This window comes from Xenopus laevis, chromosome 3L (assembly GCF_017654675.1).
Source record: "Xenopus laevis strain J_2021 chromosome 3L, Xenopus_laevis_v10.1, whole genome shotgun sequence".
Classification (NCBI taxonomy): Eukaryota; Metazoa; Chordata; class Amphibia; order Anura; family Pipidae; genus Xenopus; species Xenopus laevis.
Window position 1 is genome coordinate 103,416,780 of NC_054375.1, and position 16,360 is coordinate 103,433,139.

The 16,360-nt window shown below is 37.4% G+C and overlaps 1 protein-coding gene across 1 annotated transcript; it reads left to right on the forward strand.

Annotated features, from left to right (window-relative positions):
• Positions 1-836: 836 nt before the first annotated feature.
• On the forward strand, positions 837-16,124 carry adal.L (adenosine deaminase-like L homeolog). The gene is given in 10 exon segments (NM_001091830.1): positions 837-939; positions 3,563-3,693; positions 5,147-5,207; positions 7,121-7,205; positions 8,385-8,466; positions 8,845-8,971; positions 12,309-12,389; positions 12,877-13,003; positions 14,246-14,346; positions 15,756-16,124. Coding segments are annotated over 10 exon segments (1,044 nt in total). The 5' UTR covers positions 837-891; the 3' UTR covers positions 15,957-16,124.
• The last annotated feature ends 236 nt before the right edge of the window (positions 16,125-16,360 follow it).

A 16,360-nucleotide genomic window follows, 5' to 3' on the forward strand; every position in this document is an offset into this window, starting at 1 on the left:
TATATTCAATTTTAAAATCTGACATGGGGCTAGACATATTGTCAATTTCCCAGCTGAGCGGAGAAAAGACCTGAAGTCACGAAAACAGGCGAAATTGAAGTCCTGAAACGGCGAAAAAGCCAGGAATCATGAAAACAGCCGAAATTGAAGTCCTGAAGCGGCAAAAAGACCCAAGTCATGAAAACAGCCGAAATTGAAGCCCTGAAGCGGCGAAAAGACCTGAAGTCATGAAAGGAGGCGAAGTTGAAGTGCTGAAGCCACAAGTTCAATTCTACTGAACACCAATGCCCCGAAAATTTTGTTGTACGGGCCCCATGATTTCTAATGGTGGCCCTGTGTGTGCCAGCTCCCTATTTCTCTCCATTCTCTCCTCAGAACAGCCTCAGTGGCACTGACAGGACAACAGGCCAATCCATATGGAAAATATATATATATATATAATGGCTACTGAGGCTCTGAACTCTGCTTGGGTTGCAATGAGTTTAAATAAGTAATTAAAAAAGACAAAATGGGAAACTAATTTTAAAAAATCCGAGATTTCATCCTAAATACCATCTGATTTAGGGATTAAAGCACTGAGATTATTGCAGGCGAATGTAAAGAGTTACAGCACAGCCTATACAATGCACTGTGCCATATGCTACTTATGTCAATACAAAACAGGGACTACACCACAACTCAGCACTCAGCTCATTAGGGAGCATTACAGAATGTAACAACAAATCAGTACTACGGTAGAGGCAGGAGGAGGGGCCAGGCACTGGCAGCCTATAAGGAGGAAGATGTCAGTAACCAATAAGAAGACACTTTGTTTCCAGTGGAACGCAAGAGGCAGAGTGAGTTGGAGGAAGGTTTCAGTATGTGACAGACACAGGGGAAGAAAGGAGCACCATGGCTGGAGAGGGAGCGCTGCAGTTTTATCGAGACCTCCCTAAAGTGGTGAGAATTCACTTGTGTAGCCATAGGTCACGTAGGTGCTAGGACACAGTGCTTTGTACTGCTAGCAGCCAGGTTGGATATTACTTTGTAATGGGGCTAATTTGATCCCTGTTTTACTATGATATTTGCTTTAAATGGCAAATAAAGGCCAATAAAAGTGGGTATTTTAATTCTAATTAAGTGCATGCTCATTTGTTTGGTATTTATTAAAGAGGTGGTTCACTTTTAAGTTAACCTTTAGTATGTTATAGCATGGCCAATTCTAAGTAACTTTTCAATTGATTCATTTTTAAAATATTTACCTTTTGATTCTCTCCAGCGTTCAAATGGGGTCACTGACCCCCTTCTTAAAAACAAATGTTATGTAAGGGTGCACATGTATTGTTACTTTTTATTACTCATCATTGGATTCAAGCCATCTCCTGTTCATATTCCAATCTCTTATTCCAATCCATGCATGGTTGCTGGGGTAATTTAGCCCCTAGCAACCAGATTGCTGAAATTGCAAACCGGAGAGCTGCTGAATAAAAAGTATAACTATACATTACTAAAAACCACAAATAAAATATCAAAATCAACTGCAAATGGTCTCAGAATATCACTCTCTGTCTACATCATACTAAAAGTCAACTCAAAGTCAACCTCTTAAATGTTGTGTGGGCATTTTGAAGTAAATAATGAAGGGTAGGTAGAGAGAGATGCCATGTTCTCAGGTTATGGTGTGTCCACCAGCAGCTTAATGCAGGGTTATTGCTTTTATGGTCATATGATGCACAATTACTGTAGAAGCTCTGCTCTTACCATTAGCAAATCTGTATAGGCTGTATTCTCCTGTGCTAGGTCTGTGGTAATTTCAGGAGAATTGTATCTTATTGCAAATCCGCTTACAGATTATAGCAGTGTTTATCTGTGAAATAGGAAAAGCTTCTGCACTATGCACACTGCTCACTGCTTCTGATGGGAGCATCTTGCTCAATTTTTTATTTTACAATGTTCATCGGTAATGTAATGGAAAGATGTCCTTCCCTGACTTTACTGGTAAACAAAACTACTTCTGCACAAATGAACTTGTTCTCAAGAGACTGCTTACTAATGATAGCTTATCTGCATAAGTACAGACGTGCCTAGTATTGGAAACAACAAGGAATTGCTAAAATGCTGTAAATCCATTGTGTTTCTCATTTAAAACATGACAACCTAGAAGTCTGATGAGAGGCAGCTTGCCGACTGATCTTTCCAAGACAGCAGTCTTCTTGCAACCACTCGTCAATTATACAGTGAATAAAGTATCCCCTATTATAAAATTTAAGGATATTATAAGTTACAGAGGAGTCCCATAACCATATAAAAGCACAAGGCCTAGTGCTTTTATACAGGTTATGAAACTCCGAGGTGACTTCTAATATCCTCATATTTTGCAACAGGGGCTACTTTATTTATTATAATACTCAAGTTTCAGTGAGTCATGTGACATTACATTATTACATTACTAAGCTCTGATTATAACCAATGACGCACTGATTTATAAGGATATAATACACAAAAGCCATGCATATCTTGTAAATTATATCCTTATAAACGGTGAGTTCTGATGTCATCAGTTATAAACGGTGAGTTCTGATGTCATTTCTGTCATATGACTCACTGAAATTTGTGTATTATAATAAATAAAGTACCCCCAGTTGAAAAATATGAGGATATTAGAAGTTACCTCGGAGTTCCATGACCTGTATAAAAACACTCAGCCTTTCGGCCTTGTTTTTTTATATGGTCATGAAACTCCTCGGTAACTTATAATATCCTTATATTTTACAAGATTCACTATATAATTTACAGGATAGTCATGGCTCTTGTGTATTGTATAGATAATATCTCTGCCTTTATGGCCACCCTAAGACCATGATGTCCTGAATATAAAAGCCTCATTTAATGCACAGACTATGGTTACAGAAATTTTAATTGGAGACAGTGTGGGATTAGCATGATTCCTCATGAGTTAGGTCACGAAGGACAGTGGATTTAATCACATTTCTTCATTTAGCAGAGTATAATTGTGCTTTTTAAAGTGGTTCCTATCAAAGCAGTGTATTGTTTACAATAATAAATGTAGGCATGGCTAGTTTTGTGCATGTTGATCGCTTCTTTGCATGTTTGCACCTACACAGCCATAGCTTCCATAATATATTGTATTTTGCAGAGGTGCTCTCCATAGACCGGGCAGTACTTCACCTAGTGGTTATAATTGGCCCTATGCTGTTTCCTAGGGAACGTCTCAGTCAAGTTCAGCTTCCCCATACATGCAGAATTAACGTTGGCCTGTCTGTATGTATGTACTGCCTGAGAAGCCAAAGAATCTAATCTAAGCAATAGCTTTTGGACTAGAAATCTATCTTGGACAAGACATGCTAGTGTGCTTGTATAATGCAGCAGAAGTATTGTACGTTGTGCTGTATTCCTTGGGGCATATTTGTTCCAAGAATGAAGGAACGATTCATCATAACAATTATACTCCACAAAGCTAAATCCATATGAATAGGTTTTGGAGACTTATTAAGAAATTTTTTTTCTGAGCGATTTAGAAATAACTGTGGCTGTGATAACATGTTTCTGAAATCCGATTTAGGAACTTCATGCGCATCTGAATGGTTCTATAAGTACAGCTACCATGAAGAAGCTGATGGCCCGCAAACCACATCTAGATATCCAGCATGGAATGACTATGATTGACAAAGGGCAGAAAAGGACACTTGAAGAGTAAGTTTTCTGATCCTACTACAATGCTATGTACTTCTGTAAATTATCTGCTTCTGATTTGGCTTTCCAATACTCCTTCAGTAGATAGAAACTGTGGTTTTAAATGCTGTGCAGTGAAATATACCTCCGAATAAATACTTAACCAACAGGTCATTTTCATCACATTTTCATTCTTTATCAACTTCTATTATCCATTTTGTTAGAGGCAAAGTAAACCTCTTTATTTAACATCAATGAATAGGACTTTGTGCTAAGCATACATACTGTTGTAGTTAAGAAATATGTATGTTTTATTATTATTTCTTGCACCAAACGGGCGCCTTTTAAAATCGAAAATAAAATCACATTCTAATCACTTGTTCTGAACGCAGTCTAAACAAATCATGAGTCCACTGAGAAGCTCTCTGTATAAACAAACCCCTTCCTTGCCCCAACAGCAGCCTGCTAAACTGTGAGATAAAGAGCAGCTCATTATACTATACAGAGTGCAAGAAATACAAACCATACATATTTGCTAACTGAAACAACAGGCAAAGTATGTTTAGAATTAGCCCTATTTATTGTGAAGCGGGTATACTGTCCTTTTAATTAATGCCTATGATATCCAAAGTCCACTGCATGATATAAAGCTGCGCGTTCAGAGGATTGTTATATATTTATACCTTCCCCAGTACTTACAGAATTTTTTTTTAATTAAAGGAGAACTAAACCCTAAAAAATGAATATGGCTACAAATGCCATATTTTATATAGTGAACTTATTGCACAAGCCTAATGTTTTAGCTTCTTAATAGCAGCAATGATCCAGAACTTCAAACTTGTCACAGGGGGTCACCATCTTGGAAAGTGTCTGCGACACTCACATGCTCAGTGGGCTCTGAGCAGCTGTTGAGAAGCTAAGCTTAGGGGTCATCGAAAATTATCAAGCAGAAAATTAGGTTTGTCTGTAATATAAGCTGATGCTACAGGACTGATTATTAAATTCTGATGCTAGTTGCACTGGTTTCTGTGCTGCCATGTAGTAATTATCTGTATTAATTACTAATCAGCCTTATATTGTGAGATTTATATGAGTACTGTATATTGTGAGTGGGACCCTAAACTCAGTAAGTGACAGCAGCACAGAGCATGTGCAGTGAATCAGTCGAAAAGAAGATGGGGAGCTACTGGGGCATCTTTGGAGACATAATCTTTACTGCTAAAGGGCTTTGGTTGCCTTGGGCTGGTACAGAAGCTTAAAACAGAATGTACAACATGTCTAGCCTAATAACAAAATTGGAGAAGAGGACCGGCTTGCTTATTTCCAAAGTGAAGGTACATGTCTAGCCTACTTCTTTAATTAGGCTTTAGTTCTCCTTTAAAACCACAGAAAGTACATTCTAAGGAGAACTGGGACTGCTGTTTGTGCCTTCTTTTAGGAAGAAATCATTCATTAACCATTATTTCCCTTGCAGGTGTTTTCAGATGTTTAAAATAATACACCAAATCACAGATACCGCTGAAGATATTTTATTGGTAAGTTGCTTGTGTTTGTATGTTTATAGAGACAGCCACATTCAACATCTTTTCAAAGAAACCTATGTACCATAGTAAATTGTTGCTGAGGTGTCTTCTAACTCCATGCCATTGAGGAGGTAACGATTCAGTATGGGCATTCTTATACAGGTAACATATTCCTTATCCAGAAACCCAAATTACGGAAAAGCTATTTTTCATAGACTCCATTTTATCCAAATAATTCAAATTTGTAAAAAGTATTTCCTGTTCTCTGTAATAATAAAACAGTAGCATGTACTTGATCCCAACTATGATATAATTAATCCTTATTGGAAATAAAACCAGCCTATTGGGTTTATTTAATGTTTACATGGTTTTCTAGTAAACTTTAGGTATGAAGATTCAAATTACAGAAAGGTTTGTAATCCGGAAAACCCCAGGTTCCAAGCATTCTGCATAACCGGTCCCATATCTGTAATATCCTTAGTCCACTTAGCATCAAATATGTAACGTTGAATAAACTCCAGGGCTATATTGTTATTGTGCTGATGACATGGAGTTAAACTTTGTAGTTGTAGGAGTTCTGTGGCCACTGAAGAACCACATATTGTATATCTGGCCTAGTAACAGAAGCTGCAGGACCATTGTACCTATGTATCTAGATGTCATACCTGAGCTGTGGGAGTAAATTCTATATTCTGGTAGCAGCTGTAGATTAAAGGCCTGAGTGTTGTTTTTTTTTACTGAGCAGGTACTATACTTAATGCCATACTTGAAAAATTGCTAAGAATTAGTAGTTATAAAACAATAAACAATAAATGTTAGTGTTCCTATTATGTTGTCAGCACATGTATCACACCTCCTGTTTTACTGCCTTAAATGCTTGGTAATTTCAGTTTCCTAAAATCATTAATATTCCTTATTCTTAAACACTGTTGCCTCTTTGTTTGCAGATATTTTGTTAATGAATTAATAATGCTTTAAGCTAACGGGCAGATTCGGGGAGATTTAGTCGTCTGGCGACTCGCGGCGATTTGTTTATCGAAATCACCCGAAGTTGCCTCACGAGCAAACTTCGGGCGACTTCAGAAATAAAAGCGCCGCAAGTGCATTGACACAGGCAATTTTTCATTTTAGCAGGCGGCAGGCAGTTCGGGGAGATTGTCGCCCCGAAGAAGAGGCGATTAGTCGCCAGGCGACTAAATCTCTCCGAATCTGCCCGTGTGCTAGCTCCCTTAGGGTATAGGAAAAGCATTAGAAATGGCTAGTAGTGACATGGAACAAACTTATGCAGAACCCCACCCCAATTTCATTGGTGTAGTGCAATGTGTTCCATGTCTCTCAGTCTTTGTAGTGTGTTATCGGATACATGTTTGGGTTTCTGCTGGGGAAAATAGTTATTTAGTTTCCAAAATATACTGTGTTTGCTGACCTTCTGACAAGTCTTATCTGGTTGTCCACTGATCTCTTTGGAATCCCACGGTTGTACAGCACAGTAACATGCAGAACGAGAATCGGTGGCATCATTTGACTGTCTCTGCTCTTGTTTCAGTCAACACTAACAATCTAAGGCTGTTTGTAACCTTTAACGTAGATAAATATGGTCCTTATTTGACATTTTACCCCAGGAATTTCAAACATCATGTGCAGCAATGTAGCACGGGTTTGTTTTTTTACAGAAATTGCAAACAATGGGTTACAGTCATTTACACAGAAGGTAAAGAAAATGCATGCTGTAGGCATGTAAAGCAGATTTCCTTAATACCACATGCATTTTGGTGGTGGTTAGGAGTTAAACTTGCTCGTCATTAATCTTGTTTCAACCTCTGCTGCTGTCTACCTAGAGTTCTGGTCATTTAACTCCTTTGAGACTGGTCACGTTTTACTAATTATCTGTAGGATTATATAATGTCTTATTTTTCTATTTCAAGGTAACAAAAGATGTCATTAAAGAATTTGCTGCCGACGGTGTGAAGTATTTAGAGTTGCGAAGTACACCTAGAGATACTCCCGCTGGTACAGAATTCACTTTCTTTCCCTAAAATTTAAGAAGTATATATCTGGCTATAATGGTAAAAAACTAGTCTGAATATATATAATTAATATATGAATAATGTTAAAAGGAGAGTATACTTTTTAGTTCTAAACTGTTACCAATAACGTTATAGCTTTGGTGCTGCCATGTAACATAGTAACATAAGTTTTGTTGAAAAAAAAAAAAAGACACTCGCCCATCAAGTTTAACCTTTAAGTCTATATATAACCTGCCTAACTGCTAGTTGATCCAGAGAAAGGCAAAAAAACACAGTCTGGAGCCTTTCTAATTTGCCTCAGAGGGGAAAAAAATTCCTTCCTGACTCCAAGATGCCAATCGGACTAGTCCCTGGATTAACTTGTACTATGAGCTATCTTCCATAACCCTGTATTCCCTCACTGGCTAAAAAGCCATCCAACCACTTCTTAAAGCTATCTAATGTATCAGCCTGTACCACTGATTCAGGGAGAGAATTCCACATCTTCACAGCTCTCACTGTAAAATAAACCCCTTCCAAATATTTAGACGAAATCTCCTTTCTTCTAATTGGAATGGATGCCTTCTTGTCAGCTGGGAGGACCTACTGGTAAATAAAGCATTGGATAGATTATTAAATGATCCCTTAATTATATATACAGAGTTATCATATCTCCCCTTAAGCGCCTCTTCTCCAGTGTGAACAACCACAACTTGGCCAGTCTTTCCTCATAGCTGAGATTTTCCATACCTTTTACCAGCGTAGTTGCCTTTCTCTGCATCCTCTCTAATTCAAAAATAACTAAAACTAATCTTATGTTGCTTTTAAATAGGTGCCACTTTTAATGACCATTTAGCAACTGGATGCCATTTTTATGTGATAGTAAATTTTGGAGACTGCGGCTGAATTAGGCAGAATAACTAATGAATATGTGTGATTTAGTCACCACCTAAGAGGTAGAAAACATTTTTATTATGATTATAATGCAATGGGCTTCTGTGATTTGAGCTTATGTCCCATGCCAGCCTGCAGGAAGGTTTTTTTGTGTGATCCGGGTGCCCCAACGTGACATATTTCCTGCAGATTAGTGCATGTGAAAATTAGGGGTGAATTTATAATATACTGGTGGCATGTCTACAGATGGAAAATAACTTAAATATATTGTGCTTTTGTTCCCTTTTAGGTTTAACAAAACAGGCCTATGTGGAGACTGTGCTTGAGGGCATAAAGCAGTGTAAGGAAGAAGGTGTGGATATAGATGTTAGGTATGATACTAAAGATCGTCTTTTCTAGCATTTTAATTGAATCGCATTTTCCTACAGTATTGACAGATTATTCTGATAACCATTTTGCTTCTACCTGAAACAATTTAATAATAATACATAAAATTAATTAACTTTAATTTTGGGATGAAAATTGAAAAAAAATCTGGCAATTCTATTTCCATTTTCTGTGTATTTTACTGATCTCTGATTGTCTCAATCTTCTTCCTTTAAAAAATAAATGTATTTTGAAGGTTTGATGGGTTGTTTATATGGCTAAGCCTACATAGGACATGCCACATGCCTGGCTTTGTTGCTACACATGTGCACTTGCCACTACCTACATTTTAAAGCATCTTTAATTTCCTATTTCACTTTTAGATTCTTGTTGGCTATCGATAGAAGAGGGGGACCCACAGCTGCAAAGGAAACTGTTAAGCTTGCAGAAGATTTCTTCTGTTCAAGCAATGAACTGGTTCTAGGTTTGGACCTCAGTGGTGACCCAACTGTGAGTTCTATCACAAGCTATCAAGTTATTTCTCAACTTATCTACTGGCCCATGCCTTAATATTTCTTTATACAGAAACTGGATATGTTAAACCTTCCACTGCCAGAACCTCCGTTATCTGGAATCCAGAGGGTGGTGGTTTTAGGGGCAGGGTATATTTACTGTATGTATGTGGAGTTACAGCTGCCCTATAACATGGATCAAAGAAGTTTAAACACTTAATACCTACCCTTTGAATGCATTGTTTAATTTTAAGTAAAATTTGGAAACTGTATTTTCACAGACATTCGTTAAGCTCCTAGTCATAACATTAGAAATGCTGCTGCCATCTGTAGAGATTGCACACTTGCAATGCAGTATGTCACAGAATTTGAAACAAATGTGCCATCTAGTGGCTGAAACTAAACCGTAGCATGTTCCTGCATATTGTAAGGCTGTTATGAGCAAAGCTGGTGAGAAGCTGGGGTGGTTTTTAATTTTTTTTTACTAATCCTACCCCGACCACTACCGCAAACTCTGCCTACTTACTATTGAGCCACACACACACTACTAGCTTCTTATAAGGGACCATTACACAAGTCATAAAATGGAAGGTTATGGCCAAATAGCCAGTAAACAATAGAAACTTTATGTGGTTATGTAATAAGACACTCTGGCTTTCATTTATCAACGCTAGGCAAATTTTCATATGGGCAGTAACCTTAGCAAAACATTCTGTGGTTAGCTTTACCCAGCTGCAGGTAAAACCGTGAAAACAAACCTTTGACTGGCTGCTATGGGTTACCGTCCAGGTGCAAATATACCCAGTGTTAATAAATTACACCCACAAAATTTGGCCAGGTCCAGTAACCCATTTCAACCAATCAGCAGGTAATATTTTAAATGTTTATTTATTTCAGTGGGTTATGGCACCTCGGCAGACTTAGTGCCTTATATTAAATATACGGTATATCTCTTAATATAGTATTAAATAAGTACAGGGGAGATTGTAAAAACTGATGTCCCTTAGCCCACTCCCTACCACAGTTTTTTAATTTCAAGGAAAGCGATTTTCTAGACAATGCCCTTTTTCTGTAGGGTAACCGTAAACCTGAACATGTAGATTCTAGATCATTGCCAATTTGATATCTTGCTGATGATGTAGAATCTACGCTATTGGAAGGAAATGTTTTGTTTTTGTGCACAATGAAAGAAAATCTAAAACTAAGCATCTTTCCAGTAAACACTCTTTCAGTGTGTCTTTTTCTGCACTGCTAGTCTGATTCAAAGCAATGTTGCAAGGAAGCTTTCCTCCAGCCAAGACTATGCTTCTTTGCAAGTTTGTTCATTAGCTGGCTTCTGTTTTGTTCTAAAAGTCAGAGGTGTGGAGAACAGAGCGATAAACTGCTTTTGATAGCACATTTACAATGTGAAAACTAATAATGTATATTGGAAAGTGAATTATATTTCATTATGTACAATTTGAGGGGTGGTTGGTTTTCTATACAATGTGTTTGGTAGCATGGGGGACGCCTTGGGGAAAGGTAATTAACCATTGTATTAAAAACTCTTAATTGTATAGTATGCTCCTAAGGAAAAAACGGAGCCCCCTGAATTTTTTACGTTAACCAAAACCTACCACTAGAGGGAGTCTGTGTATTATAACAACAAATACAAAATCACATGATTTATGGGCCTTCGCTGGGTTAATTTCCTTAAAGGGATCCTGTCATCGGAAAACATGTTTTTTTCAAAACACATCAGTTAATAGTGCTACTCCAGCAGAATTCTGCACTGAAATCCATTTCTCAAAAGAGCAAACAGATTTTTTTATATTCAATTTTGAAATCTGACATGGGGCTAGACATTTTGTCAATTTCCCATCTGCCCCTGGTCATGTGACTTGTGCCTGCACTTTAGGAGAGAAATGCTTTCTGGCAGGCTGCTGTTTTTCCTTCTCAATGTAACTGAATGTGTCTCAGCGAGACATGGGTTTTTACTATTGAGTGTTGTTCTTAGATCTACCAGGCAGCTGTTATCTTGTGTTAAGCTGGCCATAGATGCAAAGATCCGATCGTACGAATCATCGTACGATCGGACTTTCCCATCTCCCGACCCACCACTGACCATTCAGATCAAAGTTTTACTAGTCAGATTAGTTAAAGAACAGATCAGCAATGTTCTCCCCCTGACAGCAATCGTACGATATCTATGTCCAACCAAAGCTAGTGACAGTCTCCCACTGAAAATCGTACGATCGGCAATACACGCAGAGATATTATCGACAGCCGACAGAAATTTTCTAACCTGTCCGATCGACCAAACGACCGATCTCCGCCGGATGAAAAATGTCGGGACTCTCCACACACGTTCCGAAAATCGTACGAATCCTCGATTCGTACGATCAGATCTTTGCGTCTATGGCCAGCTTTAGTGAGCGGTTATCTGGTTACCTTCCCATTGTTCTTTTGTTTGGCTGCTGGGGGGGAAAAGGGAGGGGGGTGATATCACTCCAACTTGCAGTACAGCAGTAAAGAGTGATTGAAGTTTATCAGAGCACTAGTCACATGACTTGGGGCAGCTGGGAAATCGACAATATGTCCAGCCCCATGTCAGATTTCAAAATTAAATATAAAAAAATCTGTTTGCTCTTTTGAGAAATGTATTTCAGTGCAGAATTCTGCTGGAGCAGCACTATTAACTGATTCATTTTGAAAAAATAAATTTTTCCCATGACAGTATCCCTTTAATGTAGTCCCAAACCTATAAATACAAATTTGTAATATTGCTTGCTACTGTCCCTTATGCTTAGCACTTGAAAATTGCTGCCTAAAAAAAGACTTGATGAATTTAGTAATGGGCCCTGAGCCTGTAACAACTGAAAAGTGAAACAAAACTTATTGTCTCTAAGCTTCTGAAGGGAAGACAATATCACACGTATCTTTTATAAGCACAGCTTCAGTCGGATTTGAATTGTTCTACTGTGATCATTGTCTATTTGAATATGTGATAGGCTGAGGAGAACTTTACTTTGGTAATTTTACTTTTTATATATTACCATGTATTTATACAGCACCAACATTTTACACCAGTCCCTGTCCAAGTGGACCTTACAATCTAAGGTCTCACATTCTGGTAACACTTGGAGGAAACCCACAAGATGTAAATAGTGTTGTGGCGGTAATCATGTCTTGGACCCCCAGAACTTCAAGGCAGAAATGCTAAGAAAAATTAAATGCAAAATTCTTGATGTTTTCACAGCATAGCCATAAGCACACATTTAGTAGAATCCTGGGTTCAGTCTAATAGAACTTATTAAAATGAAAGTATTTTAACTGAATTATATTTGTTGCTTAAGGTGGGACATGGAAGAGACTTCATGGAACCTTTAAACAAAGCCAGACAATCCGGCCTCAAGTTGGCTCTTCATTTATCAGAGGTATCTACCATCAGTGTTCTACCTTTTATTTCTGACTTACCAAATAATTGTCTGAAAGATTTGAACAGTAAATTATATAATTTGTGCCAGTATGCCAAACCCCCTGTAGCTCAAGGACTGAAACTATTTCTTTTCTAGTTCTCATACATTTTCTCCCCTGACCCATTGTTACATGCGATAACCTTCCTCAGTGTGTTCATTTATAGTTACATGCTTAGCATGGCCTACAGCTCCAGTTTTAATAGAATAATATGATGACTGTGGTCTGCCACAAATTATTTTACATTCTATCTGGCATGGGGAACCCTTTATACAACTGATAAACCCTACAGTACCATTATTTTAAGTAGTAGTTATAAAATCTTAATATGCATGTGTTTTTTGTTTTTTTTGTTTATCATATTCCTTTGGTCTTCTCAATTTATCACTAGAGAAGGCTTCTCTACAGAGAAACACCAAAAACATAATCTGTTGTGTTTTGTTCCAGATTCCCAGTCAAACAGAAGAGACAGAACTTCTTCTTGGACTCCCCCCGGATCGAATCGGACACGGCACATTTCTTACTACCTCAGCTCACATTGTTGAGATTGTGAAAAAACAGCATATACCTCTAGGTACAAATATTGCATGGGTGACTTTTACTGCAAGACTTGTACTTTTTTAGTTACAAAATGCATTGAGCAGGTGCTGCATAATGCAACTGTGAGCCCCTTGGATTGAACAGGAATGGAGATAAATCAGAAGTCCCCTGAGAAGCCTCTATATAATGAGCTACTCTTTACCTAAAAAAGATACCTGGCTGTAGCTGGGGGAAGGGAGGGGTTTATACAGAGGCTTGTTATGGGGCTGCTGGTTCATTTGACTTTGCTTATTGGGACCAGCAAATAGAATGTGTCTTTAGTTTCATGGTAAAATACAACAAAGAGCAAAAATCACAGATATTTCTTAATTAAAAATTGCACTAAATTTATATTTTTATTTATTGCACTAAATTTATAAAAGGGGTATACTGTCCCTTTGAATTAACATAAAATAATATAAAAGTAGCATATACAAATGGTTAAAATAAGGTAGCTTTACAGTTATTATAATAACTATTTTTAATGATGGGAGGTGCAGTTATGGTGTGTTCGCTAATTGTGTTGGCATGTGCATTGATGATGTTCAATAAATTATATATATATATATATATATATATATATATATATATATATATATATATATATATAGCGCCATTAATTGCGATCTGTGTGTGTTTGAGATGGCCCAAAAAATGCATACAACCTTGCTGTAAGTCTGGTTAAAGTGCGTATAATAATATTGCCCCCTTCAAAAGAAATTTTAAAGCCATGGCCTCATAACCTGATGCACACTGTTAAAGTGCAGGTTTCTGTTCCAATATTATTCAGCAGCTGTGTGGTGTACCTATTAGAAAAGAGGTGTGACATAAATGTACATCTTTGGAGGGACATTAGCCATACATTAGCCTGGGAGTGCAGAGAGCCAGCCCAGCATCAGTTTTACCACGTTTGATTCATTATTTCAGCCAAAGACTTTGGTAAGATTATGTTTATTTAGTATAAAATAATAAAGTTTCTGTTTTGGGCCTACTTCTTTCACTTTTATTTATAGTCTGGAAGCCTGTATAAAAAATCAGGGAGAACTGCTGATCTGCAGTGAAGTAATAGCATTTAATTACATTTCTTCAATGCGTCCCTGCTAGCTGGACTTTCTATATGTGCACCTGATATTTCAGAATATCTACTAACCGTAGCCTAACTTCACATCCTATCAAAATACTATGCTTGGCTGTGCTCCTTATAATATATTTATGTTTATTTTTCTTTCTTCCTTAGAACTATGTATTACCTCAAATATCAAAGGACAAACAGTTTCCTCATACAACGAGCACCATTTTGGATTTTGGTATAATCTGCATCACCCATTTGTGCTTTGTGTAAGGACTGTTATTTCTTCTGTTATCACCGAAATACACCTGAATTGTGCATTAAACACATGTAATCTAGGAAGACCATAAAGAGTTCAAAATGAACTATGGTTGTTTTACAAGAACATAAGGTTATCATGGTCTGATGTAATTTCTCATTCTTATCATCAAATGCTATTTAAAGTGAGGCTACAAATTGTATACGTTCCTATATTATTGTGCCTATACTCCTGCAATGCTTTATATGGGACCCAACATGTCCAGACCTGGTTGGGCATTTTAATGATTTTGACTATACTTCCCATCTGCCTGGATATATATAGCACCTGGATGGTTTCAGCTGACTATCCTATGACATTTTAGAGTGCAGTTGATTTGTCCAAACATGGTGGGAGGATTGGGACATAAAGAGGATGAGATTTCAGTCTTTATGCATACCTGATTGTACAGAGTTAGTGATCTTGCATCCCTAAATCAGATGAAACAGGCAAACATTTACTGTGGCTACAACGTAGCATTATACACTGTCCCTTTAAATCTGAAAAACCTATAAATAACCTGACTAGATTATCTCAAGAATTTATTTGACTAAATCCCAGTGTGGCCACAGTAAAATGGATGATCTGTTCGGCTAAGGAAGAATTCAATTGAAGAAGCTCTTCTCCTTTAAAGGGGGTTGTTCACCTTTGAGATAACTTTTAGTATGGTGCAGAGAGTAATATTCTGAGACAATTTGCAATTGGTTTTCATTTTTTAGTATGTGTTTTTTGAGTTATTTAGCTTTTTATTCAGCAGCTCTCCAGTTTGCAATTTCAGCAATCTTATTGCTAGGGTCCAAATTAAACTAGCAACCATGCATTCATTTGAATTTAGGGAGGAACTCCATGGTGCGGCTCAAGCTGACACGTCGCCATGAAAACGCAGCGTGCAGCGTTTTCATCCGACAGTCTGATAAATGTAGTTCTTACCTGCATTTTCTCCTTCACTTCCTGTATATTTAGAACATCCGACACGTCACATGCGTTTCGGCACCGTGGAGTTCCTACCTAAAAGACTGGAATATGAATACTAGAGGACCTGAATAGAAAGAGGAGTATTAAAAAGCAGCAATAACAATAAATCAGTGACCCTCATTTGAAAGCTGGAAACAGTCAAAAGAGGAAGGCAAATCATTTAAAAACTAAGGAAAAAAAATAAAGCCAATTGAAACGTTGCTTAGAATTACCCATTCTATAACCTTGTAAAAGTTAATCTAAAGGTGAACCACCACTTTACATCTATCCATTGTCACTCCTACTCAAATGTTTTGTTTTATGGATTATTTACATAAAATGTGATGTTCTACCTGGGTCTTAAACACTGAATATTGCATGTCTTAAAGGAACACAGTAATGAGACTGGGCATTTATGTTTTGCAGACAGATGATAAAGGAGTCTTTGCGACTGATCTTTCAGTGGAGTATGAGATTGCTGCTAAGACATTTAACTTGACTCCACACCACGTATGGGATCTGTCCTATCAAGCCATTGATTACACCTTTGCATCAGCAGACGTCAAAGCAAACTTGAAGGAGAAGTGGCTGCTGCTAAAGCCAGATGTGTTCAGACATGCACTTTAAATGCAAACCTAGCTGGATAATTAGAGAATGTATTTAGATTACCGTCCGTATGGCAGAATGGGGGGTGTTGTACTGCTGCCTGGTTTTAATATTGGGCAGAAGTTCATGCGCACAAATTGTTTTTATTCAGGTTTTAGTAAGATAATATAAACTATACATTTATTTTAACGTTTCTTTGACTATCTTTTTTTTTTTTTTTTTTTAAATGTGTGTGTGAACCAGACATTGAGGTTATATTAGGTAGTTACAAATGTCATAAAACATGTAGCTTTTTCATGAAAATATTTATTCTTAGCATTTTTGCCATTTCTAACTGCTACAGATTGCTCACTCAACCTATGTGTCCAAGACATGATGTATTCTCTTTCTTTTACTTCCCTTGCTGATATGTGGGAGTGAATTAA